This window comes from Typopeltis vanoorti, chromosome 10 (genome assembly GCF_054136105.1).
Source record: "Typopeltis vanoorti isolate ZY-2024b chromosome 10, IOZ_Tvanoo_1.0, whole genome shotgun sequence".
Lineage (NCBI taxonomy): Eukaryota > Metazoa > Arthropoda > Arachnida > Uropygi > Thelyphonidae > Typopeltis > Typopeltis vanoorti.
Genome location: NC_143558.1, coordinates 130589900 through 130617000, shown reverse-complemented (window position 1 = coordinate 130617000; position 27101 = coordinate 130589900). Strand labels below are relative to the sequence as shown.

The 27101-nt window shown below is 37.3% G+C and overlaps 1 protein-coding gene across 4 annotated transcripts in view; it reads right to left on the bottom strand.

The window, feature by feature from the left end:
• LOC150102796 (synaptotagmin-1-like) overlaps positions 1-27101 on the bottom strand; it is a 277762-nt gene that overhangs the window by 69884 nt on the left and 180777 nt on the right. For all 4 annotated transcript variants that reach the window (XM_090398670.1, XM_090398669.1, XM_090398668.1 and 1 more), the window contains one exon: positions 4799-4932. In XM_090398670.1, the coding sequence (XP_090254796.1) occupies positions 4799-4932 (134 nt within the window). The remainder of the gene's footprint in view (positions 1-4798; positions 4933-27101) is intronic.

The window sequence follows — 27101 nt, the reverse complement described above, 5'->3', positions numbered from 1 at the left end:
TGATAACTCTTATCTCTACAGGTCAGCATCCTTCTCAATATTGCACCAATCCTCTGTGTTACCTTCACCACCTTTGCTATATGTCCCTTGAATTTCAGGTTTCTATCAATCATCAGCCCTAGATCTCGTCTCCCCCTACTTCCTCCAGTTTATTCCTCTCTCCATGAAACTTCCCCAAGTTGATGTCTATGACTTAGATAATCACCTGCCTTATAATTTCACATATGTTCCCGTCGCTTTGATACTCCTGCAGTCTATTCATCTTCCAAGTCAAAACCACATGGTCACTCTCTCCAACTGGGGGGAGAGATGTCATCTCAGTTATTGTCAACTCTTCTGATGCTATGACCAAATCCAAAACTCTTGAACCTCTTGTCCTCTATTACATGTTGCCTAAGATATGTGTTTTCCTCAAGAATTCTAGAAATTCCATTCCCTTATTGCTACATGCATCTTCCTCTCTCCAATTTATACTGCTGTAGTTAAAATCTCCCATAACAATCATTCTTCTTGCACTTGCCAAGCTCAACTGTCTAAACATCTTCTGGTCCCCACCCTCTGTGCTCCTTGGTTTGTAGCAACACCCTACTAAATATCCCATCTTGCCTATTTTTCCCCCTGCAGTTTTTATGGTCCATAATTTACTTCCATACTGTAGAGAAGGTTTTGCCAAGATTTTATTAACTTATTTTTGTATGCTTTTGAATTTGGGTAGGTTTGAAAATGTTATTGATCATCCCTGTTATCTTTAGATTTGATAAGTTTGAGTTTGATAAGAATGTCAGCTTCTCTTGTATATGAAACAGCACATTTTAGGTACTTAAAAAGTTTATTTGTTCTAAAATTTTATTTTGAATCATTATTTTACTGTTGACTGGAGATGGTCCTTTAAAAACCATGATTTTTGTTTTGTCTGTTGATATTTGCATTCCAATTTTTTTTTTGGCAATTATGTTTAAAGAGTATATTAACATTTTGAGTTCTTTGCTTCTTGCTATTATTATTTGGTAATCTGCATACAAAAAGGAGGTATTAAATATAGTTCTGAAATCTAGTTTAAATGCTGGTTTTATATTTTCTTTCATTTCTTTACTATTTCATTTATAGAGATATTAAATAAGAGTGGTGACAATGGCCATCTTTGGACTCCTCTGTTTTTGATACCTATTCTCTAACTTTTTTATTGATTCTTATATATATAGTTATTACTGTACACAGTTAATTTGGAATGTTTATCTTCTTGAGTATTGTTCACAGTTTATTCCTTAAGACTCTGTTAAAGACTTTCTGGCAATCTACAAATGTTGTGTATTTCTGTGTTGAATTCACAATGCTTCTCCATTGAATTTTTAATCTAAAAGCTGGGTTAATACATGACTGTTCTTTTCAAAAGCTGTTTTGTTCGTCACAAAATTTATCTTCTACATATTTGATTTTTTTGACATAAATAATTTTAAGTCAAATGACTTAAAATTATTTAACAATATCTGGCAGAAAGTTGGAACACAGCAGTTATCATCAGTAGGTGTGGAAGCTGTGGTACTAGTATGAATCATTCATTTACAAATTTATCAGGGCATTATGGTGGGGGATTGGACAAAAACAAGAGATCATCCCTAGAAGCAGTGTAAGGAGGGTGTGAGCAAGGGAGTGAGAAACAGGATTTTTGTATGGAGAGCTGTGAATGATTGGAAATGCATTGCCTGAGAGTGTTGTCTGCGGAGAATTCGAATGTGTGTAAGGCACAGTATGATGAGCTGTGTGTATGACAAAGGAATCTTGTAGATGAGTCTGTGACTCCATGGGGTCTTAGGATAATCACATGATTTAAATGTTGAAGTTAATACTCATGCACATAAATTATAACCATTATTTAGGAAACTTATTCCTCTATAGTTTTTGCAGGTGCACTTATCACTTTTTTTTATATATTAGTATGATAACTGCCATATTCTCACTTTCTGGGATTTTTCCTTGTTGCCAGATGTTAAATAATTTTAAAAGTCATTTGATGAACAGGATGCCTGCATATTTAATAAGTTCTGTATTTATTCCATCTTCTCCAGGAGATTTTCCAGCAAAGGTTGGTCAATTGGTTGTCTCTCTGCTACTAGTGGCTCAGGCAAAAACTTAAGCAAGTCTGAGTGTAGTTAGTAGTTGGAAGGGGAAGAATCGTTCGATGCTGTTGGCACTCTGTTATGGACTGGCCATTCTCACAGGGTTAACTTTGGCCTGTAAACTGCTGCATGTCAGACCTCTGTGCCTTCAGGACATGGGGGGGGGGGAATATCTGTGCACTCGAGACATTTTTTACCTGAGAGTGTGGTGTCAGCAGAGTATTTGAGTGTGTTTAAAGCACTGTATGATAAGCTGTGTGTGTATAATAAAACGACCTCCCAGATGAGTCTTTGACTCGATGGGGTCTTGGGCAATAATAATAATAATTTGCTTTGCTGTGTTTCTTGTAACATTCTTCCACTGTATGGTTAGTAGTTAACATTATATCAGTTTTATTTCATTACTATCTTACCATAAGTTTTGGAAGAAGACCAGCCAGGTTTTCTCCTTGATTATTTCAAGTTTTTCTTTTATCTCCTTATTCATGTTTCTTAGGATTTTATATGTATATGGTCTCTTCACTGTAAGATCTCTTTCCAATTTTGCTATGAAGTGATCCCATGTTTCTATATTCTTTTTCCTGCATCTTTTTTTTTTTAAGCTATTGCACTTTTATATCTGTAATTAATTTCTGCTTTTAGTGATTGTGTTAATCCTTTGATTATGGCTTCACTGTTCTCATCCCTGTTTCTTATTCCCTTCTCCTCTTCCATTTACATTTTTGTTCTAAAGCATGCTGTTGCTAAATTTATTAATGTGATTTTTAAATTATTCCATTGTATCTGTATCATCATTTTCTTTTATTTGCTCTAGTTTTTCAAAGGGTATTTGGTTCATTTTAAACCACCTTTGGGTATTCTTAACTTCCCTGTAACAAATGATCTGATTCTATTTCTGCATTTCTAAATACCTGGATAGCTAGTATAGTCTGTTATACTTTTTAGATTTCTTGTTTCTCAAGTGAATTAATGCAATCTTTATGCTCAAAAAAAGTATTAGTATTTTAAAGTTATTATATGTGGAGAAATCCCTAAATATATATTCATTTTATATGTATCCCTAAATATGTATCCTTGACTCATTGAAGGTGTGATGTTAATAATGAAATTTATTTCATATGCTGTTTTAAACATTTGTGAGATCTCTGAAATGTAGCAGGGTTTCTCTCCTCCAAATGAAGATGGGATGGCATTTTCAGATGAGAGAGTGGGAAAGAATTGGACTTTTAAGGGGTTTTTAGGTTAAAAATTAGTGAAGTATCAGTTGTTTAAGGTGAAGTTGTGGGTCAAAACTGTCAGCCAACAATGTTATTTATTGAAAACAACCAGAAAAGTATTGTGTGTGCATGCATGCACACACATGTAGAACTAGCCTGCTTAGCTATCTCTATATTCACCAAAGACGTTCTCTGACTTTTGCTCTTTAATTTCAGCTCAAAGGAAATGAGATACTAAGGCAAGTGATGTAAAGTCATTAGCCTCCATATGAGAGTTGCCTGATCATGAAGTTACTTCACGAGTAAACTTTGTTTGCATACACTTGGATAAGGGATTAAACCAAGAATATAATTTCTTGGCATATTTTATTCAAAGGATGAAGATTTTAGTTGATTTTAGATTTCCAGATTGAATTAGGAAGTATTAAAATGTTATCTTAAAGGAAGAATACAGTGGCAGAACTGCTGAACTGCATGTATAAATTTGCTAGGGAACGTTTTTTGAAGAGAATAACAATGAACTCTGACTAAGTTAAACCTGCATTGCTTTTTTATTAGTCTAGAAATTATTGGATAATGTGTCATATCTATAGCAGTCTGGTAGGTACATTAAAAACAGTCTTAGTGGACAATCAATAATAAGCATTGTCAAAATATAGCTTCAACTTGGCAATGAAGGTTATGAAAAAAAGGATAATAAATATCTGCTGTTGTCTACAAAATAAAGGATATTTATTATCCTTTCTTTCATCACAATAGTTACTTTACATTAATTTGCCCTTATCATTTTTATAACAACAACATAACAGGCATATTACCCATAAATGTTTTGTAAGTTCTTATTAAACTTAAATACTACCACGAAAATGTCACACTGGAATACTTTTATTATAATATACCTAACTAAAAAATGTCCTCATTAACCTTATTTTTAGTATTCTCATTTATCTGATCCTCAAATGGGCTAGCTTGATCGCACAGTGATATTATATATATATACTCACTCTGCCATCAAACCAATTGGAGGCTGCAGAAAAGTTAGTTGGTTAATTAATTTTCCATATTGGTTAGAGTAGTGAGATTACTCTATAACCCTAAAGGACTAGTGTTTATAATTCATAAGCAATACTATGAAATTAATGAATTTATATCATTCATTATATACAACTACCACTTAATTAAATTTAGTACTATGTAGTAGACTACTGCTCATTTTGTGGTATCTCAGATTCTACTTTTAATTTTATTATATTTGTTTCAATGTCAGGAATAGTACTAACTCGTGTAACTCACAGTAATGCACCTTTACTGGATGGTTTTTGTGGTAAGGTTCTGCAATTACTTCATGAATATGTTATTTCAGATTTATTAGATCGATAGAAACTATTTATAGTAGGCCATAAGATTTCTTTCTAGAAATATTTATTTTTAAATACCCTATGTTTAAGATCTTATCAGTCATACCTGTATCTGATCGAAGGATAATTCGAAGGTAAATGATTCATTATAATAGGGATTCAGGGTACATTTCTTTATGCTTGTTTTCTTCTTCTTGATGCGCTTGCCATTCATCATGAGAGCAATTTTAACATATGGATCTGATAATGGTAAAATATGCATAATCATAGATAAATTTGTAGGCTAAACACACACACACAATATATATATTAATTATTACATTTTCAAGTATAAAAATAGAAAAAAAAATGATACAATGTCATTACTGCAAGAATGATATAAGCTTCGACAGCAAGAAGAACCAAGTTTTTATATACTTTGTCACCAGGTTTTAATTTATTTTTCATTTATTACTGCATAGACATCTACATGAAATCCCAAGATTCATCATAGGAAGCCTATGCTGACCACAATACATACCATACCTCTCTTAAACTCATTTAACGAACAAGCATTCATGATTACCTCTGGAAATTCATTAATTCACTAATCCACACATACTTTATAACAGCCTCTGTTGGTTCTTATCTTAAACTATTCAGTCAGATTATTATTATTATTATTCAGGCCTCCGTGGAGTCAAAAGACTCATCGTGGGAGGTCCTTCCTAAGAACATAAAGTCTGTCAAGACTCATCGAGGGGAGGTTCCCCCCCCCCTAAGAAACAAAGTCTATCATACCACTCCTTAAACTCATTGACCGTTCTCGCTCTCACCACTCCATCAGGCAATGCATTCCATGGTTCAACCACCCTCCATGCAAAAAAACACTCCTCACCCTCTTGCTCACAGTTTCCTTTCGTAACTTCCAGGGATGGCCTCTTGTCATGACTCCTTCCTGCTGTTCAAGCAAGCGAAAGAACTCCCCAGTGTCAACCCTGTAACCACCTCTCGACAGTTTAAAAGTCTCAATCATATCACCTCTCCTTCTATCCACCAAACTGTGCAGTCCACATTCCCTCAGCTGATCCTCATAACCAAAATTATACAGTCCTGAAACCATCTTTGTCATCCATCTTTGTACCCTTTCCACAGTTAATTTATCCCCTTTAAATCCTGGGGACCAAATCTAAGAACAATAGTCTAAGTGTGTCTGATCAGAGACTTATACAACAGAATGATAACCCTTTTTTTTTTTTTTTTTTTTTTTTTTTTTTTTTTTTTATCTCTGCAGGTCAGTGTCCACTACCCAGTCAATATTCTTGAAATTAAAGTTACCCATGATGATTTCTCATTTAGCCCATCATGTTTATTTGGTAATGCATTTCACATCATCACCATTCCACCATGTTTGTAAAACACCCCACTATTTATTTGATCTTGTTACACTTCACCTCACGCAAGATGGCTTCAAACTCATTGCCATATTGTTACTGGTTCTGCAACTATAGCTTTCTACTCTAACTGGACTCATATCATTAGCAGTGTGCATGCACACACACCCTCTCTCCTTTTTAAAAATACTGTACCCTGTATGTTTAATACCAGTTTATACACACACACACACACACACACACACACACACACACACACACACACACACACACACACACACACACATTCTTCCCATAAATACTGTTTCAACTTCCATGCTGCCCAAAGAATTGTGCGAGCCTGGTTTTGTTAGTGGTGCTGTGTGCAGCCAGCATTTGTGTGTTCAGTAGAGAGAAAGAATTGTCTAGCTGTACAGGTTAGCATGCAGTGGGAGATTATGAAAACAGTGTAGCTGTGTAGCTAATAGCACTTCACAAGGTTGGAATGCAGCCTCCTGTTATTTTTAACATGCTAAAAATACTCAGGATCAGCAAGATGTTTGTGCACTATTAACATTGGACTATTAACAGTTATAACAATACAGAAGTCATATTTGACTGCCAAAGAACTGGCTGACCATGATGTATTAGGATGCAACAGTTTGTGAAGGCTGTGATGGCATCCCTCTGTCGTAATCCTATGAGAACACAAAATTGATGTTGCAAGAGATGAATTCTCAGAGAACAATGTCATATGTACTAATTGATGACCTGTGGGTGAGAATCTATCATCATTCTGCTGGACACTTGCTAACACCACAACATGTGCCAGAGGGTAATAAAATCAAAGGCACTTCTCTGGCAGAATGAGAAGAACAGACACAAAAATATCCTCTTCACAGATGAGATTTTCACCACTGAAGAGGCGTTTAATCGCCAAAACAATTGGTATATACTTTGGACGGTCATACAGCATGTACCATAGCACCCAGAATTCAGAGAGGTCATCATCCCGCATCAGTGATGGTTTGGTGGGGTGGGTGGGGGAGACGTATCATGAAGTATCCAAGTTTCATTTCTACCAGAAAGGGGTCAAAACCTCCTCCAAAGTGTATCAAGACTCCCTGAACAACACCTTATTTCCCAGTAGGCAGTGAACTTTCCATCAGGACTCAGCCTCTGCATGCAAGGTGAGGAACCGCACAACAGTGGTTGGAGGCAAATGTGCCTGACCACGTATTACTGTCTGAATCCATTGGGCTTCAAATTGTGGTTGGAGCAAGTAGCCTGCAAGAAACAACACTGCAGCATAGCCAGCCTGGAGAGGGGGAGGGAGGGGATTTGGAATGAGCAGTGGCAGTATTTCTGTTGGATGTTGTGCATGCCACCATCGATATGTGGCCTCACAGACTCCAGGTGTGTGTGAAGGTAAAAGGGAGACATTTCAAACATTGAGTGCTGCTATATGCACGTTATAAATGTGGTGTGTTTATGCTGAAAGCCGTAAGTGATTTACTATTAAGATTAAAGGTTTATGTGCCATTCAAGTTGTAACAGTATTTATGGCTAGGTTAGGTGTGTCTATATATATATACACACACACACACGTTCTCTTTTCAGCTAACTCAGACGAAGGCCGCCAACACATTGTGAACTGGACTCAAACTTCTAACATCCATGTGTGCTATGATGAACTCAAGAGAAAGATTGTCGAATCTAGGGAAATTTCTCTAGATTCCTCTCATATCAACAACAGCCTGAGTTTCAATCTCTCTGATGCACACATTGCCTCTGTTCAGTACTGGTGCACTCATGACAGCACGTAGCATACGTTTGTTTGGAACTCAAGCTCACATTTTGTTTTCAAACACGCTGTCTTTTTGTACTTGTTCTGTTATTACAATTTTAAGTCTCTATAATTCTTTATATACTTCTTTGATTGTGATACCTGAAGATGTTGATCAATTCAACGAAACTAGTGTACTAGTAGTATCTTTTCAAATATATCATGTCATCTTTTTATCTCTCGGTATCAGTCATTAAAGCTTTTTCATAATATTCCAACCAAGTAAAAATGAATTCTGGAAAAAAAAAATATATATATATATATATATCTGATAGCCAGGCCTTACTAATGCCTACAATCTCAGATCCCAATATATTCAATCCCATTTGATTCTGCTACTGCTGGCATTAGTGTACAGACAGAATAAATTACCTACATGCTTTATTTATATTATTTATTTTTTTTTTGTATACTGATGTCTGTAGTCTGCTAGATCTAGTTGAATAACTTGAGATCTCTGTTATTATGTAATGCCTCAAGTATTATTATCTAATGCATATCCTTGCAATACTTAAAGAGCCCAAACTGGATAAGTAATATAGAATCCTTCTTTTATCTTACTCATATCCATGATAACACAAATTCCTATCATTAACATAACTGCATAACATGGTCACTCTTATGTGTACATTTTCACCATTCATTCTATCTTAATCGAGGTTTCTGACTCTCCATATTAGGTCTAATACTAATTAATTTCTCCAAACTTCTGATACCAAATGTGTTCTAGTGCAAGCTATTCCTCTTATGGAAATCTATTCTTCACTCAAACTCACTCCACACACACGTATAAAATCTTGCATTCATTCCTTCCATTTAGAAATGTTTGCCATCGTAGCCCTTCTTAATTCGGTTCTACCGTATCTTGATAATGTACTAATAAGTTTACTTTCTCACTCTTCATGCTCACTTCTTCCAGCAATAATACTTTGATATCTCCTATCATACTGAACTTGTCACTAGTTAACTCTTTCTTACCTACTAGAATTATACTCTCTTTTACTTTTTTCTCTTTTTCAATTGCATTTGTTATATTTTTGATTTTTGCTTCAGGAAAACTTTAACTAATAACCTGGTCTTCAATGGCATTGGCATACCAAATAATTTATTATTATTATCCTAAGTTTCCATTGAGTCACAGACTTACGTAGGAAGTCCCTTTTGTCATATGCATAGCTCATCATTCCGTGCCTTAAACATATTCCAATCATTCACAACTCTCCATGCAAAAAACCTGCTTCTCACTCTCCTGCTCACATCCTCCTAATACATCTTCCAGAGATAACTTCTTGTTATCTCCCAGTCACCCATCATTTTATGAGAAATCTCTTCAATGCTAATCCTATAACAATCCCTTACTAACTTGTACATCTCTACCAGGCCAGTCTGATTGGCCGAGTGGTTAGCATATCTGCTCTCCAGCCAAAAGGCTGCAGGTTCGAATCTCACCATGGGCATGGATGTTTGTGATTGTCTTCTTTCATTCCTGTAACTTTATCTCACACCTCTTGTTCATCTTGCATCAGTCTGCCTTCTAAGTCTTCTAATATCTCTTTCTCTTCACACAAGTCAACTCATTTTTCATCCTCTCCAGTTTCTCTCTTAATACTTCTATCTCCTCTCCCAGCTCCTAACTTCACTCAAGATTCACTGACATGGTCAGCACCATCCTTCAGATCTTTCATATCTCCAATTGCATGACCTAATATCAAGTCTGCTGCCACCTGACTATCACCTTCCTCCCCCTTGATTATGCTACTTTAACTCTCTCTCATCTTAGTATATTTCCTTAGTACTAAAATCACCACTAAAACCATAAGTATCTCAGAAATATCTGAGATACTTATATCAAGATCACCAAACTCCTTCCATTGTCTACATTTCATGCAAACATGCATTCCCTTATATCTTACCTGCAACATTTTTAAATAATGGAAAGCAAACATGCTGCAAGCTAAGCACGCTGCAAAATTCTGTACAATAACGTGCAAAATGTGATCTTTAAATGATGCCGAATTTGGAAATTGCAAATTAGTAAGCAAATCATTCACATTTATTATTATTATCCTAAGTTAGTATGTTATTATTCTTATGTAAGTTAGATTAGTATCCTATTATCACAAATGAGAGAGTAGAGAGTGATATTTTTTTTTATAATCACAGTTCACATCAAAAGTTCCCATATTTAAAATTGAAAACGTAGATCATGCAAATTATTATTAACATTTGACCTCCATGGAGTCAGAGACTCATCATGGGAGGTACACACAATGCTCATCCAACTGTGCTTTAAACTGATTCAATGTGTCTACACCCACAACACTCAGGCAATGCATCCCACTCACCAACCACTCTCCATGCAAAGGACCTACTATTCCCTTCCTTATACAGTTTCCAGTAATGGCCTCTTGTTTTACCCCCCACTCTCCCATTCTATGAAACATCTCTTCTATGTCAACCTGATAACAACCCCTGACTAGCTTATATGTCTCAATCATATCCCCCCCCCTCTTCCTCCTATTCACAAGGCTCTGCAACTTACATTCTCTCAATTTGTCCTCTTACTCCACATTCCAAAGACCACTGATCACTTTTGTTAATCTTCTCTGAACCCTTTCCAGCATATATCACCATGAAAACCAGATGACCAAATCTGTGCACAATAATCCATATGAGACCTCATCAAGGCCTCATACAATGAAATCATAACCTCTCTATTTCTGCATGTCAGGAGCCAATGTGATTTCTTTGCAACTTGTGCAATGTGGCTCCTAAATTTCAGGTCCTTATCCACCAAACACTCCTAGATGTCTCATCTCCTCTACTTCCTTTAAAGTTTCCCAACCAAGTGTACACAAAAAAGGTGGAAGAAAATAGTAAAGGAGGCATCAGACACCAATGGGCAGTGAGCCCATGGTTCGTGATGATGATGACCAAGTGTATATTTCACATCCCTTCATTGCTTTCCAAATCTCAAAACCTTACACTTTGCAGCATTGAACTGAGTTCCCCTTACCTGCATATTCATGCAATCTATTCAAGTCCTCTTGTAAGGCCATAACATCTGCTCGACTGCATTGCTTTGTACAGTTTTTCATCATCTGCATATCAGTAGTTAAACCTATCCCAATATCATTAACATACAAACTGAACAATGGCCCCAAACTGATCCCTGCAGCACATCACTAGTGACCTTTCCCTTTTGGGATACCGCATACCCATATACAACTTTCTGATACCTGTCTAACAGCCAGTCACTGATCTAACACAGAAGTCTGTTATCCAATCCCATCTGTTTCAACTTATTTAAGAGCTTGTCATGTGGCAGCCTATGAAAAGTCTTTGCAAAATCTAAGTACACCACTGTATATGCATCTCCCTGGTCCAAGAGATTTGTCACCTTGTTATAATACATAAGTTAGTGAAACATGATCTCCCCCTTAACAAATCCATGCTGATAACCACAGAAAATACTGCTGTTATCAACACATTTGTGTATACTACTTCTCATTAATCTCTCCAGTACCTTCACCACAACTCCCGATATACAGACTGGCCTGTAATTTGAAGCCACACCCTGATCACCACCATTCTGCAGTGAAACAATCTAACCCTCCTTCCACTCCCTTGGAACCTATTCTGTTATAAGACTTTTATTAAACAGGCATGTCAATGTTACTGCCAGTTCCCTGGAACATTCCCTTAAGATGCATGGTGATGTGTCATCAAATCCTATTGCCTTATTGATATCAAGGTTATTTATTTCCTCAAATACCTTCTGATAACTCACAACTAAGCCATCCCCTCCTATGTCCTCAACACTTAATTTCCTCATGATTCTGCCCTGATCAGGATGAAACACCCTTATAAATTGATCACTGAATACCTCATCAATGTCTTCTGCAGTAGTTACCATTCTACCACTTTCAGCCATTAACTTCATCTTACCATGATCATTCTTCCTTCTACTTGCCACATATCCATAAATATTCTAAAGATTTTCTTTGCCTGATTTGCCAATTTCTGCTCATATTCTACTTTTGTTTTCCCTACTGAGTCGCTCTCCTGTCTTGTTCTTTATTCTCTTCATGTGACTGATTATTTCCATTATTCATCTTTTACTTCCTCCAAAGTACAAGATGAAAGTGTGAAAACCCTCACAATCACATCCTCTGATGAAATGATCAGATCTAGAGTTCAATCCTCATATGTCCTTCTTTACTGAGATAGCTATCTCTGAAGAACTCGAGAAATTCATTTTTCTTATTCTCAAATGCTATCTCTTCATTCCAATCTATGCCGCCATAATTAAAATCATCCATAATAATTACCCTTCCTTTGTTCACTAATCCAAGTTGTCTATACATTTCTTCATCACCACTCTCCACATTCCCAGGCCTATAGCAACATCCAACTAAATATATCTTCCTCTCAACCTCCACGTTACACCACGCTGCCTGATAACCATTGCCACTATTTCTTCCTATCATGTTTACTCTATTATTACTATTACTATTATTACGGGCAACTCCAGGGAGTCATTAGACTCATCGAGGGAGGCCCCAAATCATATTCATCACAACTATTCGACATTCATACAGTATCTATCATACCTTGCCTTTAAACTCATTCACTGTCACAGCATCCACCACAGACTCAGGGAGCGCATTCCACTCATTCACTACTCTAAAAGTAAAGAACCCAGCTCTAACACCTTTACTAACCACACTTTTGCCCAGTTTCCATGGATGTCCCCTAGTCCTCCCACAACCAGCCCTGTTCTCAAAAATATCTTCTGAATTAATTTTATAGAAACCCTTCAGTAATTTGAATGTCTCAATCATATCTCCCCTCCTCTGCCTATCAACCAATTTTTGCAACCCACAAATCCTCAACCCGTTCTCATACGGTTCATTCCACAGACCTGCTATCATCTTGGTCACTCGCCTCTGGATCCTCTCCACCTCCTCCCCATCAAGAAGAAACCTAGGTGACCAAATCTGAGCACAGTAGTCGAGATGGGGTCTTATCAAGGCTCGATACAGAGGAACAATAACCTGCTTGTCTCTGCTTGTCAACGTATTCTTCAGCAACCAAGTGATTTGATGAGCTGATTTGGCCACTTTTGCAATGTGTCCCCTAAATTTCAATTCCTTATCCACCAACACTCCTAAATCTCGTGCCTCATCAATTTCCTGGAGCACAGTTCCACCAATGCAGTAAACTGCCGCCAATCTTTTCACCCCAAAATGCATAACCTTACATTTTGCTACATTAAATTGACATCCATTCTCCTTAGCCCAGACCTCCAATCTATCCTCCAGACCTCCAATCTATGTGGACTTAATTTCCCATGCTATCATCAGCACACACACACATCCCCCCTTCTTGCCCTTTCTATCCTCACAAAAAATACTGTATCCCTTCCATTTCTATTTTTGTTATGATATCATCTTCATTAAACCATATTTCACTTATTCCAATGATTTTGGGGTGAATAAAGTCAATCACTGAAACCATTTCATCCCCTTTATTTCTGATACTTCCAGCATTTGTAAACAAACACAGCAGTTCATTTTTAGGTCTATAGCCAGTCCTATCCAAGCCATGCGTTGGTTGTGATTTCCTCACCACACCTGCTCAATCACCTTTATCACTACTTACGAGAGGCATTTAGATGTTTAATACAACTTGAAAGCATGAAATTAGTTCTACATTTTTTTACAGAGGAATAAGGGTAAGCATTGAGAGATAAAGCAATTAGAAAGCATGTAATTAGTTCCATATTTTTTACAAGGGATAGGTGTTTAGAAGTAATTGCAACTAGAAAGCAAGCATTAGTTCCTTTTTCTATTTATTTTATTTTATTTTTTCACATATATTTCTCAGTTAAATTTTATGAATAAAAGACTGTCAAAAAATTGTGACTTTCTTCATTATGCTTTTTGTTGCTATTAAACATCTACATCCCTTGCAACAAAATATGGAAATAACTGTATATTTTCTAGTTCTTTTAACTAGAAAATAACTGTATATTTTATAGTTTTATTAAACCAGATTTTTCGTGAATCCCATTTCAACCTGATCACTTTTAATGCATGCCGCAATTATAAAAAATGCCCTGCAGCATATGCTCTATTGATATGGAAACAAACAGCTGATGAGCATGAGAATACGATTTTATATAGAGTGAGATGTAAAAAACGGGGAAAAATGTAATGGAGAGATGTCTAAAAGGGAGAGTTGGAAATATAAAAAATGAATAGTTGATATTGCAGATTCCTAATTTTTTCAAGTTCCTATTGAGAAGTTTACATATCTTCTGTTGTTGTAATTTTGGTGTTTTGAGTGACGATTAGATGAAAAGCTGTTCTCTATTTGTGGAACTAACAGTTGTCAAGTAAAAACGCTGGAATGTTCCATACAGTTCTTTTCTATTCTAGTGCCAGATAGCTGAATTTTATGAAGTAAACTGCTAATGTTTTTGTTACTTGTTTTAAGTTGTAACTAAATATTCTTGAAGTAAAGGCATATGTTGAAGACACAGGTGTGATTGTCTACAAGAAAAATTTGTTGTTGCTGTTACCCCTTAGAGAACTTAAGGACTGATGATGAACATATCATTTGATTTTCCAGAACAAGAATGTCAAGTTCTCTTTGTTATGTCTGAGTCTCTCACTAAAATATGTTAATTTCTGCCTTTGAAGATATCTTGTATTTAATGCCAGAAGGTCCAATGATCTAAGGTTATGTATATGTGTGAGTAAGTAAAAGGGGTCACTACTGTATTAATACAAATTTATTTCATATGTTGTGTTTATATATACATACTTTGTGAATAAAGTACATAAAAAGAAAACTTAGTTTTCATATAAGTAGCATAGTGAAATGACCTGTAAACTTAGTGGAAAATATGAGATGGCTTAATCAATAACAGGACAAATATTGGATATAATCTTCTCCATCAAAAGTGATAGAGAAGATTATCAACAATTAGCTTCTTCATTACCTGGAGACTCAACAGTTAATTAGCAATCAAATATGGATTCTGCCATTCATATTCTACAGCTGATCTCCTAGCTAATCTTACCCACCTTTGTAGATGAGCCATCGATAGATTTGGAGAAATCTCATGCTATTGCTTTCAGTATATCAGTGGCATTCGATCGTGTCTGGCAATGAGGCCTTCTGAAGAAGCAGTCAACTTATACCCCCTGCACTCTGTGTTTGGATTGTCAGTTTCCTCACTGGTCATTCATCATGTATCATGGTAGATGGCTTCTTCTCATTAGATTTCTCGATAAATGCTAGAGTGCCCCAGACACTCCAGTATCGATGGAGATTCAATGATCTTTCTCAGATTTCAGATCCTATTCACAACTTCACTGATGACAGTACTCTTCCTCATTCAATAAACCCTGTAGTACTCTAATGTTAGCTGCCTCAAGATCTTCCATAACCAGTGATTTAAACACTGACTTCTTCAATATTCTCAAATGGGGTGAAGACAGCTTAGTAAATTTCAATGCCAAAAATGGCATCGAAATTATATTGAAATACTAGTCTTCACATTCTTCAGCAACTGAGTTGCTGAAGAATGTGGAGACTAGTAGATTTGAGCTGTGCTGAAAAAAGTGCTTTTTTAATCGTGAATAGTGTGACTTTTGTCGAGATTTGTGCTATATTGTTTTTCTGTAATACAAGTGTCCTTCAGTAGTTGTTTTTGGAGTTAGTTGTTGTCTCTATATTGTGTATCTTTGGTTACCGAGAAGCCGGGGTCAGAATCAGACGCATAGAGGTGAAAGAGAAGAAGATAACAAAAGTTTTCATTATTTAGATAAATAATATACTTAAATACGTTTTATACTTATACTCACTTATACTTATTTAGCATTTAGTTGTAATAATTCCTCGACACTATTTTGAATAATGGTGGCAGCTCCAACTGCAAATGGCGTATCACCAAGTCCTAACCCATTTAAGGACTCCATTTTGCTTGACATAATAAGGGATTTTGTGGCATGCGGGACTTGTGAAATGTATACGTCCTGGTGGTAGTATATGTGGCAGGTGAGAGAAGAGGAAACACGCATGTGCACAAAATGCAGGCAATGGGAGAAACTTGGTGAGTTAGAGATGATTATAACTGACCTCGTTAAGTCAGAGGCAGGAGATTCTCCAAGTAGAGAGATGACATGTGCATGCTGCATGTTGCCTAGGTATGATATTGACAAGCTGAGCAGAAGAGCAGTAATACTGAATAACATAATAGCTAGAATGTGTCAGTAGAGAGGATTGGAATATGTGGATGGTTGGAGGGCATTTGAGGACAGAAAGGAATTGTATGCAAGAGCCCATTTGCATTTGAATGAGGAAGAACATAAGCATCTAGAGAGATTGCTGTTTTCTGAATAAGTCAGTATGTCAATGCAGGGAAACTACAATACCCAGGGTGTATGATAGCAGGGATGGCCTCTTGTGGGAATGGGTGCTTGCTTGGGAGAATGGGGATGACATCAGGTAATGGTGAGTCCAGTGAAGTCTAAAGGGGATAATACAAGGTATAGAAACAGTGGCATTTTTATGCTTTATACTAATGCCAGGAGTATCCGGAATAAAGGAGAGGAATTGGTGGCGCTGATAGCATCAGCCTGGCCAAAAATTATTAGGGTCACTGAGACGTAGTTGACAGAAGAAGTAGCAGTAGGCAGCAATAGAAGTAGTAGGGTATAGCATTTTTCTGCAGAATAGGAAGGGAAAGCATTGAGGTGGAGTATTGCTTATGATAAGTGATGACTTACGTCCTCTAAGAGTTGAGGATTTGGAAGGCAGTGACACTAATGATTTTGAAAGCATATGGTGTGAGGAAGAGGTGGGCAAGACAGGACAAACAGGTTTATAGCAACAACCCACTAAACCAAGGAGCACAGAGGATGGGGACCAGGAGATGTTTAGACAAATGCAGAACAGTACTTGCCAGGCTCCCATAACAATCAAAGAATGATTGTTATGGAAGATTTAAACTACATCAGTATAAATTGGCGAAAGGAAGATGCATGTAGCAATAAGGGAATGGAATTTCTAAAATTCTTGAAGGACAAATGTCTTAGTCAACATGTAATAGAGGGAACAAGTGGTTCAAGAGTTTGGATTTGGTCAAAGCATCAGAAGAGTTGATAATAACTGAGATGACATCTCTCCCACAAGTTGGAGAGTGACCATGTGGTTTTGACTTGGAAGATGAATAGACATGCAGGAGTATCAAAAAGATGAGAACATATGTGGAATTATAAGATAGGTGATTATAATAGTCTTAGATATCAACTTGGGGAAGTTTCATAGAGGGAGGAATTGGAAGGCCGGGATATCATTAGTGCCTGGGAAATTGTGAAGGAATATTTGTTAGCAGCAATAGTAAGCTGTATTCCATGAGTGAAGAAGCAGACACAATTTGGTGTAAAGTGGATGACAAACAATATCAAACAGGAACTGCAGTCGAAAAAGAGATTATGGAAGAGATAAGGAGAGCGGTGGAGAGCAGTTACACGAAGAATATAAGACGCAGGCCAGGAGAGTGACTAGTATGGTAAGGTATGCGAAGAGATTGGCCATAAGATCCAAAGAAAATCCTAGGGAATTTTTTAGCTATGTGGCCAGTAGAAGGAGAAATGATTGTGAAAGAATGATTATCGGATAAAAATGGGAATATAATGACTGATGCAGAGGACACAGTGAATTGTTCAATGAACACTTTATTGGAGTATTTCATCCTGGAGGAGTAAATCTTAATACTAGAGGGATAGGGCAGGTTCGAGGTTCAGAGGTGCAGGAGGAGAGTGTGTTTCAAATACTGAGTACTCTGGATGTCCGTCAAGCTGTGGGACTGGATGGTATTTCATCACGAGTTTTAAGAGAATGGGCTAAAGAACTAACAGCTCCTTTGACCTGGCTTTTCATTGAAATTCTGGCTATGGGAAAGGTGCCGAGAGAATGGAAGGAAGGTAAGATAGTGCCATTGCATAAGGATGGGAGCAGAGCAGAATTGTATAATTCCACTATAATTCCAAATAGGCTAGTTTGTGTGTCATCAGTAGTTGTTAAGATCTTGGAGTAATTAGTGAGTGACCGTATACAGCATTGGGCAAATGAGTGTAATCTCATCTGTGAGAGTCAACATGAATTTGTTAAGGGGTGCTCTTGTTTTTAGTAATATGCTAGCCATTTATAATGGCTAGCATATTACTAGCCATTATAAATGGCTAGTAATATGCTAGCCATTTATAATAAAGTTAGAAGAGCAGTTGATGAGGGAAAGGCATATACTGCCATCTTCTTGGATTTAGTGAAGGCATTTGACAGGGCGCCACATGGTAAGCTGATATTCAAGTTGCAGAACATCAGTTTTGATGTCAGGTATTGGTCAAATGGATTCAGGATTGGCTGTCCGATAGGTATCAGAGAGTTGTGTATGGTGGGGAGGTTTCAAGGAGGTAGAAGGTTACAAGTGGGTTCTCACAGGACTCAATACTGGGAACTGTATTGTTCAACCTTTATATCAATGACATTATCAGTGGATTGCAGGGGGATATTTAGTTTTTTGCAGATGATGTGAAGCTGGGGAGAGTTATTAGTAATAGTGCAGATGTGGTAGCCCTGCAAGAGGATTTGAATAAACTAGACAGATGGGTAAATGAAGGGGTGTCGGTTTAATGCAGCAAAATGTAAGGTCTCAAGGTTTGGGAAACATCGATGGGACACTTCGTACTCTACTGGAGGAGTTATACTGAAAGAAGTAGGGGAGACAATAAATCTGTTTTTGATGATTGATAGACATCTGAAATTCAGGGGGCATATTGCAAAGGTGGTGAAGGTATTACAGAGGATTGCTGCAATACTGAGAAGGATGCTGACCTGCAGAGATAAAAGTGTTATCATTCCATTGTATAAGACCCTGATCAGATCACACTTAGACTATTGTTCTCAAATTTGGTCCCCAGGATTTATTAGGGGATAAATTAACTGTAGAAAGGGTACAGAGGCAGATGACAAAGATGGTTTCAGGACTGTGCAATGTTAGTTATGAGGATCGGCCTGAGGGAATGTGGACTGCAGAGTTTGGTAGATAGTAGAAGGAGAGGTGATATGATCAAGACTTTTAAACTGTTGAGAGGTAGTTACAGGATTGACACTGGTGAGTTCTTTTGCTTGGTTGAACAGCAGGAAGGAGTAATGACATGTCGCCATCCCTGGAAGTTACGAAAGGAAGCTGTGAGTAAGAGGGTGAGGAGTGTTTTTTTTTGCATGGAGTGTGGTTGAACCGTGGAATGCATTGCCTGATAGAGTAGTGAGAGCGAGAACCATCAATGAGTTGGAGGAGTCGTATGATAGAGTTTGTGTTTCCTATGAGGGATCTGCCACGATGAGTCTTGATAGACTTTGTGTTTCCTAGGAAATGATGAGTCTTTTGACTCCATGGAGGCCTGAATAATAATAATAATAATAATAATAATAAAAATTCAAGCCTGCCATATTACACACAGAAAAATCCTACTTCATCCTCTCTCACTTTTGATAATGTTCCAGTTTCCTTTTTAAGGTAAGCTGTCTCTTCTTGGGCCGACTGTCATATCCGGTTTATCCTGGCACAAATAAATTACTTACGTAGTCTCCTTTGAAAAGCTTGGTGTTCTTTTCCATTCTAAACATTTCTTCTCTTCCTTTCAAATCCTAACCCTTATAAATCTGAGATCTGACCAACATTGGAGTACTGTTCCCATATTTGGGGTGGGATACCTGAAGACCTCCCTAAGAATTCTTGATGAAATTCAGAAGAGGGCAATCTGCTTAATAGATGACCCTTCCCTCACAGACTCCCTTCAGTCACTTTATCATGGGGTGCTCTGTTTCAGCATTGTGCCTTTTCTGTAGATACTTTCATGGACATTGCTACTTTGAATTGGCTGCTACCATTCCTCCACTTTCTTCTAACCATGTAGGAACTAGAGCAGCCACTGGCCAACATGCACACATTGTCCATCTTCAAACACCAAACTAACTTCTCATCTGCTTTCTTCATTTCATTCACCTCTATTCTTTGAAGCAATCTCCCCCATACTTTTTTCCTCACTGAGTACACACTCGAACTTTTTAATAAACATATCAACAGGCTACGTTTTTACTCCATAATCACTTGCCCACACATGGTGCTGTAGTGTCATAGGTTTTGTAACCTTTCATTTGTGGGATAATCATAAAAATAGTCAAAGGTTATGAATATATAGTAACAGACCTTATTAAAAATTAACAATTGGCTCTTGCACACCTCCCCATGCCTATTCCTGATGTTGAAAACTGGAATGTTACTTATGAGGATAAAAGTTAAGGATCATGGTGTGCAGATTTCAGTCAATAAGAGGAAAGAGATGCCATGACCTAGATATTTTAGTGAAGGGATGATATAATGGGAGTGATGATATGGTCTTTACCTGGAAGTTGGGAACCGGTATATGTGGAATTACAAGGCTGATAAGTATGACAAACTAAGGCAATTGTTTAGAGTAATGCTGTGGCAAGAGAAACTGTAAGGGGTGGATAGTGCTTGGCAGTGGTAAAGGATTGTTTGAGGGAAGTAATAGCAGACTGCATACTTAGAGTGGAGGATAAAACAAGGAAGATTTAAATCTAGTTAATATAAATCTGCATTATGTAAATTATAATTAGTAAATTAGCAATTTGAATTTGTGTTTGGTGTAATTTTGTTTATTTTGCATAGCTTAGTAAAACTGGGTGACTGGAGCTAGGGATGTTTCAAAGTGATGTTTCTTTTATGATTTTGTAAAACTTGCAGTGAATGATGAGAAAATGGTGGTATGAACAAGATCTGCATTTTGTGCAGTGCAAAAATCAAATATAATTAACAGCATGGCTGTTCAAGAATGGTTTATTAAAATGAATGCAATATGCATACGCGGTGGAATGTGGAGAGTGCTTCTGGAAAGACTGAACAGGAAAGAGTAGGAATATGTTAAAAGTGTGATATTCTGTTGGACTATGAGTTATCAGTAAATGCAAAACTGGTGGATGGAATGAAAGAGAATTAACTGGGGGAACAGATGACTATAATGAATCATGGAATGGAAGCAAACAAGACTACAGAAGTGAAACAAAGTACTGTTGTTGAAACAAAAGTGGGAAGGAGGAAACAAAAGAAATGAATGATAGACTTACAGATTATGTCACTGCCAGTAAGCAAGACATGGAAATAAATTTAATCTTTAGGGGTACCTGTAGCATAATTAAAATTAATAACTTAACACGTATAAAACCAACGGTAATAACTTTGATGAATTAAAGGTACAAATATTTCATACTGAAAGTAACAGTACATCATCAGTGTAGAACTAACAGTTCAAGGAATGGAATACAAAGCACAGAACAGTCAGTGGATTACCAATTAAATTGTTGCCACGTGCCAGAAGATAATAATAATAAAATATTATTAAATAATTCTTAAAAACTAATTCATTGATGGTTGCATAAGATGAGAATCTCCCAAACTTTTGGGAGAGAGAGACACAGTCATTTTGATTCAAATTCGACACGCGGCAACAATTTAATTGGTAACTGGTAATTAAGTTGATCAGAATTGAGATTACAAGTTTGGTGGATAAGAATGCATATGGTTATGATGAAGGAAAGCAGAGAAAAGGAGGTGATGAATGACTTGAGAATGGTACTGTATGCCCACAGATGCAAGACATTTCGACACTTCTGTGCATGTCAAAAGAAGAACAATCCATTCCGATATTAGGGTTATCAATGTGTTTCGTGGGATGATAGTTTATTATTATACATCGAAAATTAGCTTTGCTTTTATGAAAATTCTAGTTCTTAAAGTGGTAATAACTACTTGGCTTGTACAACAGTTGGAAAATTTACATATAAAGCACATGATTTTGAATGTTGGTGACCAATTCGTACAGCCTTTATTTCCCCCCCCCCCCCAGCATGAATTGACTTATCTTGGCACAAAGCCAAGGTTGGCTCTACGAAGTGTGGGCATACAATAACACAGGAGATTCCATTATTAGAGGTGTGGAAAATGAGAGATTCCCTAATTTGTGTTTTCCTGGAGGGAGAATTCTCATAATAAATCAATATGTTAAGATAGGAGAAATAGACATGCAAGCAAGTTGGTGGTGATTTTTGGAACAAATAACTTGTTTGGACATAAGGAGGGTGTTCAGGAGAGTGAAAGACAAGCATATATGGAAAGATAGTCAGTGTGTTCTTGAGGTATGATGGTGACGAGTTGAGGTGGAAAGCAGGGATCATGAATAGTATTTTGGCAGAGCTGTATGAGGAGAAAGGAGTGGAGTTTGTAAATGTATGCAATGTGTTTGAGGAAATAATGGATTTGTACAAAAGTGACAGGTTACATTTAAATGGATTTGGTATGAGTTAATTGAAATGCAAGGAGGAGCAATGAGTGATGTGAACAAGAGAGCAGAAGATCAGGAGAGAGGAACTAGTGAGACTGAAGTGGTTGTAAATGAGAATGGTAGTAGTGTGAGAGACGATGACCGACAACAGGAATGCAAGATGGAAAAGGAAATGGAGGGGGGGGGGATGGACAGTATAAGGAGAGTGGATGTGGGAAGTATTTGTGTTTGAGAAGATAGGGTAAAAAGCTGATAAAGGTGATTGGGAAATGGTTAGGTATGGGAATATCATAACCAATAAGTGGCATGGGCAAGACTGTTATAGACCTAAAAGTGAATTGATATGTTTATTTACAAATGTCAGGAGCATCAGAAATAAGGCATACAAAGTGGCTTCATTGATTGGGTGTACTGGCCTACAAACTTTCGGAATAAGTAAAACATGGTTGGATAAGGATGATATTTTAACAAGAATAGAAATGGCATGTTTTTTGTGAGGATAAAAAGGACAAGAAGGGGGGGGGGTGATGATAGCAAGCAAAAAAAAAAAAAAATGGAGATATGAGATGGAAAAATAGTAGCAATGGCTTTTGAGTCAGTATGGTGTGAGGTGTGGAGGCTGACAGGAAGAGATATTTAGTCAGATGCTGCTATAGGCCAGGGAACGTGGAAGGTGGGGTATAGTATTGTACTGATATAGTAATACAGATTAGAATGAAAAGGCAGCATTTGAATAAGGAAAATTAATTTCTTGAATTCTTGAGACAACTATTTTGGACGGTATGTAAGGAAAAGCACACAAGGGTAGAGAGGTGTAGATCTAATCATTTCATCATATGATGTAATTTTTAGTTGGGTGTCACATTTCCTCCATTTGGTGAGAGTAACCATGAGAGGTGACCTTGGTGATGGTCAGCCATATGAAGACTTCTGTGAGGAAAGGACATATGTTGAACTGCAAAGCTGATGATTATGAAAAGCTTAGGAGACAACTTGGAGCATAGCAGGAAAGGAGATAAATGGCCATAGGAAATGACCAAAGATATTTAACAACATCAATGTGCAAATGTGAAAATGTGCATCAATGTGAAAAGTGTGAATAAGGTATATGTCAAATGGATGAATGACGGGATTAAGCACAAAATTTGGAAGAAGATACTGTGGAGCAGCACAAGATGAACAACGATAACAAACAGCTACATGAGAAGTGAAAAGAGCTGGCAAGAAAGGTGATTCAGTTGGTAAAACCAGCAAAAGTGCAGTACAAGCAGAAAATTCGCAATTCAGGCCAAAAAAAAAGTGATATGTGACAAGAAGGAAGAATGATTATGGTAAGATGATGTTAATGGATGAAGATGGCAGAATAGTAACTGCTGCAGATAACATACTTGACGTATTCAGTAAACAACTTATTAGAGTGTTTCATGCTCCTGAGCACAAAATCATGAGAAGCTCAAATGTAGAGGAAATAGGAGGGAATGGCTTTAATTCTGAACAAGCAAGGGGTATATGAGAAAATAAGTTTGAATTCAATAAAGCAATGGGATTTGATGATATCTTACAATGTATCTTAAGGGAATGTTGCAATGAATTGGCAAGTTTGTTTAATAAGAGCCTTAAAACAGCACAGGTTCCAAGAGAGTGGAAAGAAGGTAAAATTGTTCTACTGCATAAAATTTGTGATAAGGCTCTTATTACAAACTTTACGCCAATCTGTATATCTGGAGTTGCGGTTAAGGTATTGGAGAGATTAGTTAGCACTAGAATACAGAAATGGGTTGATAACAGCAGTATTCTCTATGATTGTTAGCGTAGATTTGTTAAAGGAAGATCAGATTCAATTTATAGTATATAAGTAAGAAAAACAGATGCATATGCTATGATATACTTAGATTTTGCAAAGGCTTTTTAGACTGCCATTAATGATATTGGAATGGTTTGAATTGGGCAAACGATGCAAAATTGGATAGAACAATGCAGAGTCAACTAATTAATTAGTTTATGATCATACAATGGGTGTGATTCCCATATAGGCTGTATGGGAGAATTTTATGAAACCAGCATGAAGCTATTGGTTATAACATATTTTTGTCTGACAAATGCATCCTTTCTCCCAGGTGGTATGCTTGGTTGAGGGGATGAAAATCTGCAATTTCTGGGAGAATACCCTCCACCACCACCACATGAGACCAGTTAACTCACCATTTGATTGAAAAAAAAAACGTCTGATAAAGGTTCCGCGTGTCATAGATCGATGATTCTGACCCAGGTGTTTCAAACCAAGGGCTCATCTATACCAAATGAGCTACAGAGGCTGCTCATGCCATTGAGATCTCTAAATACCAGTGGTCCACATGGGCCATTTTCATTGTTTGTGGCTATAATTGGTGATAGTTATAACAAGCTTCGGAGTGAGCTTGCGGCCATCCCATGGAAGAACATATTGCAGGGGAAAGATGTTAGCAATGCATGGGATAAAATCAGAGGGTATCTGAGGAAAGCAATATCAGATTGTGTCCCCATGGTCAGGAAGACAAATAAGGTAGGCGTTAGATGGATGAGCAGAAGTATCAAGTTTGATCTACAAAATATAGAAAATGTTATGGAGAATTTACAAGGAGAAAGGCGATCAGTACGCCCATGAGCAGTACAAGGCTCAAGCTAGGAAGGTTAACAGCATAGTAAGAAAAGCTAAATCAGATTATGAGAAGACCTTAGCCAATGAGATCAAGGGTAATCCCAAAGAGTTCTTCCGCTACGTGGCAAGTAAAAGGAAGAATGACTTCGGAAAGATAACTTTGGTATTGAGGCGACAAAATCAGATGTAATAGTCTAGTTACTAAGTGATCACTTTTCAAAAGTCTATCACCCAAGTGAGGATATCGCTGTACCTGTAACAATAACTAATATGACAATTGAAGCTAAGAAATCAGAGGTATTTAATATATTGCAAAATTTAAATGCAAACACTGCTGTAGGTTTAGATGGAATATCAGCTCGGGTGTTGCGTGAATGAGCAAAGGAATTGTCAACCCCTCTTACTTGGATATTTTACTAAAGTTTGAACTCTGGTATGGTCCCTAGGGAGTGGAAGTTAGGCAAAGTGGTTCCTTTGCATAAGGGTGGCTCTAAAACTGCGGTAGTTAATTACAGACCAATCACCATCTCAGGAGTAGTGGTAAAAGTATTGGAAAAGTTGGTTAAAGACAAAATTCAAGAATGGGTGGATCAGGATATGATACTCTATAGAGGCCAACATGGTTTTGTTAAAGGTAGATCCTGCCTTAGCAATCTATTAACTTTTCATAATAGAATGACATCTGAGTTGCACAAAAGAACTGGCTACACAGTGGTACTTCTGGATTTTGCTAAGGCTTTTGACAGGATACCCCATGGAACACTGCTACGCAAATTGGAGCAGATGGGAATGGATAGTAAATAGGTGATATGGATAGGAGAATGACTCAGAGAGAGATACCAGAAGGTGGTGTATGGAGGAGCCGATTCCAGGATGAGGCAGGTGACCAGTTGTGTGCCTCAGGGCTCTGTGCTTGGGCCACTATTGTTTAATTTGTATATAAATTATATAGGAAATGGCTTAAAGGGAGATATTCAGTTGTTTGCTGATGATGCAAAGTTGGGTAGTGCAATAACAAATCAAGCTGATGTTGAAAGTTTGCAGGATGATTTAAATAAGCTGATAGAATGGGCAAAAGGTAATGGATGTCAGTTCAATGTGGAAAAGTGTAAAGTCATGCATTTTGGGATTAAAAGATTACCAGCTGTGTACTACATTGTTGGAACAGTACTCCAAGAGATTGATGATGCTAGCGACTTCGGGTGTTGGTAGATAGGGAGATGAAGTTCAGGGGACACATTGCTAAGGTGTCCAAGATTGAACATAGGATTACTTGGTTGTTGAGGAACACACTGACATCTAGAGATAAAGAGGTTATTATTCCCCTTTATAAAGTGTTGATACTTCCACATTTGGATTACTGTGCTCAGGTCTGGTCACCTGGATCCCTTGGAGATAAGGAAGCTGTGGAGAGGGTTCAGAGAAGAGTGACTAATTTGGTGAGTGATGTAAAAAATGCTCGCTACATTGATAGATTGAGAGGTTGTGGATTGCAGAGGTTGGTTGATAGGCGGAGAAGAGGGGGGGTTATGATAGAAACATTTAAATTACTGAAAGGTTCTTATAGGATTGATGCAGGGGAAATGTTTCAGCTGTGTGATAGTGATGGAAGAACAAGAAGTCATCCCTGGAAATTAAAGAAGAATGGTTAACAAGGGTATGAGAACAAGGTTTATTGCCTGGAGAGTGGTGAATGAGTAGAATTCATTGCCTGACTTAGTTGTGAGCTCTTCGTCTGTAAATGAATTCAAGAAGAGATATGACAGATATTGTTTTGCTAGTTTGAGTCTCCCGCGATGAGTCTACTGACTCCATGGAGCTACCCGTAATAATAATTATAATAGTGGTTGCATATCACCAGTTAAAACCATCACAATATCATTACTATACAATGGCCAACAAAATAGTGGAACTGTCAATGCTGCAAAGCATATGTCTTTGAAATTTAGTAAACGATAGGATGCAAAGCATATACTTCATGGGGGAATTTTGAAAGAGGTAGGGAGGATGACAGATCTGGATGGAGTAGTGAATGTGGACTTGAAATTCAGGAGCCACATTGCACAAGATCTGAAATCATCACATCAGATAGTTGGCAATGATGTGGAGATCCTTAATGTGCAGAAATAACG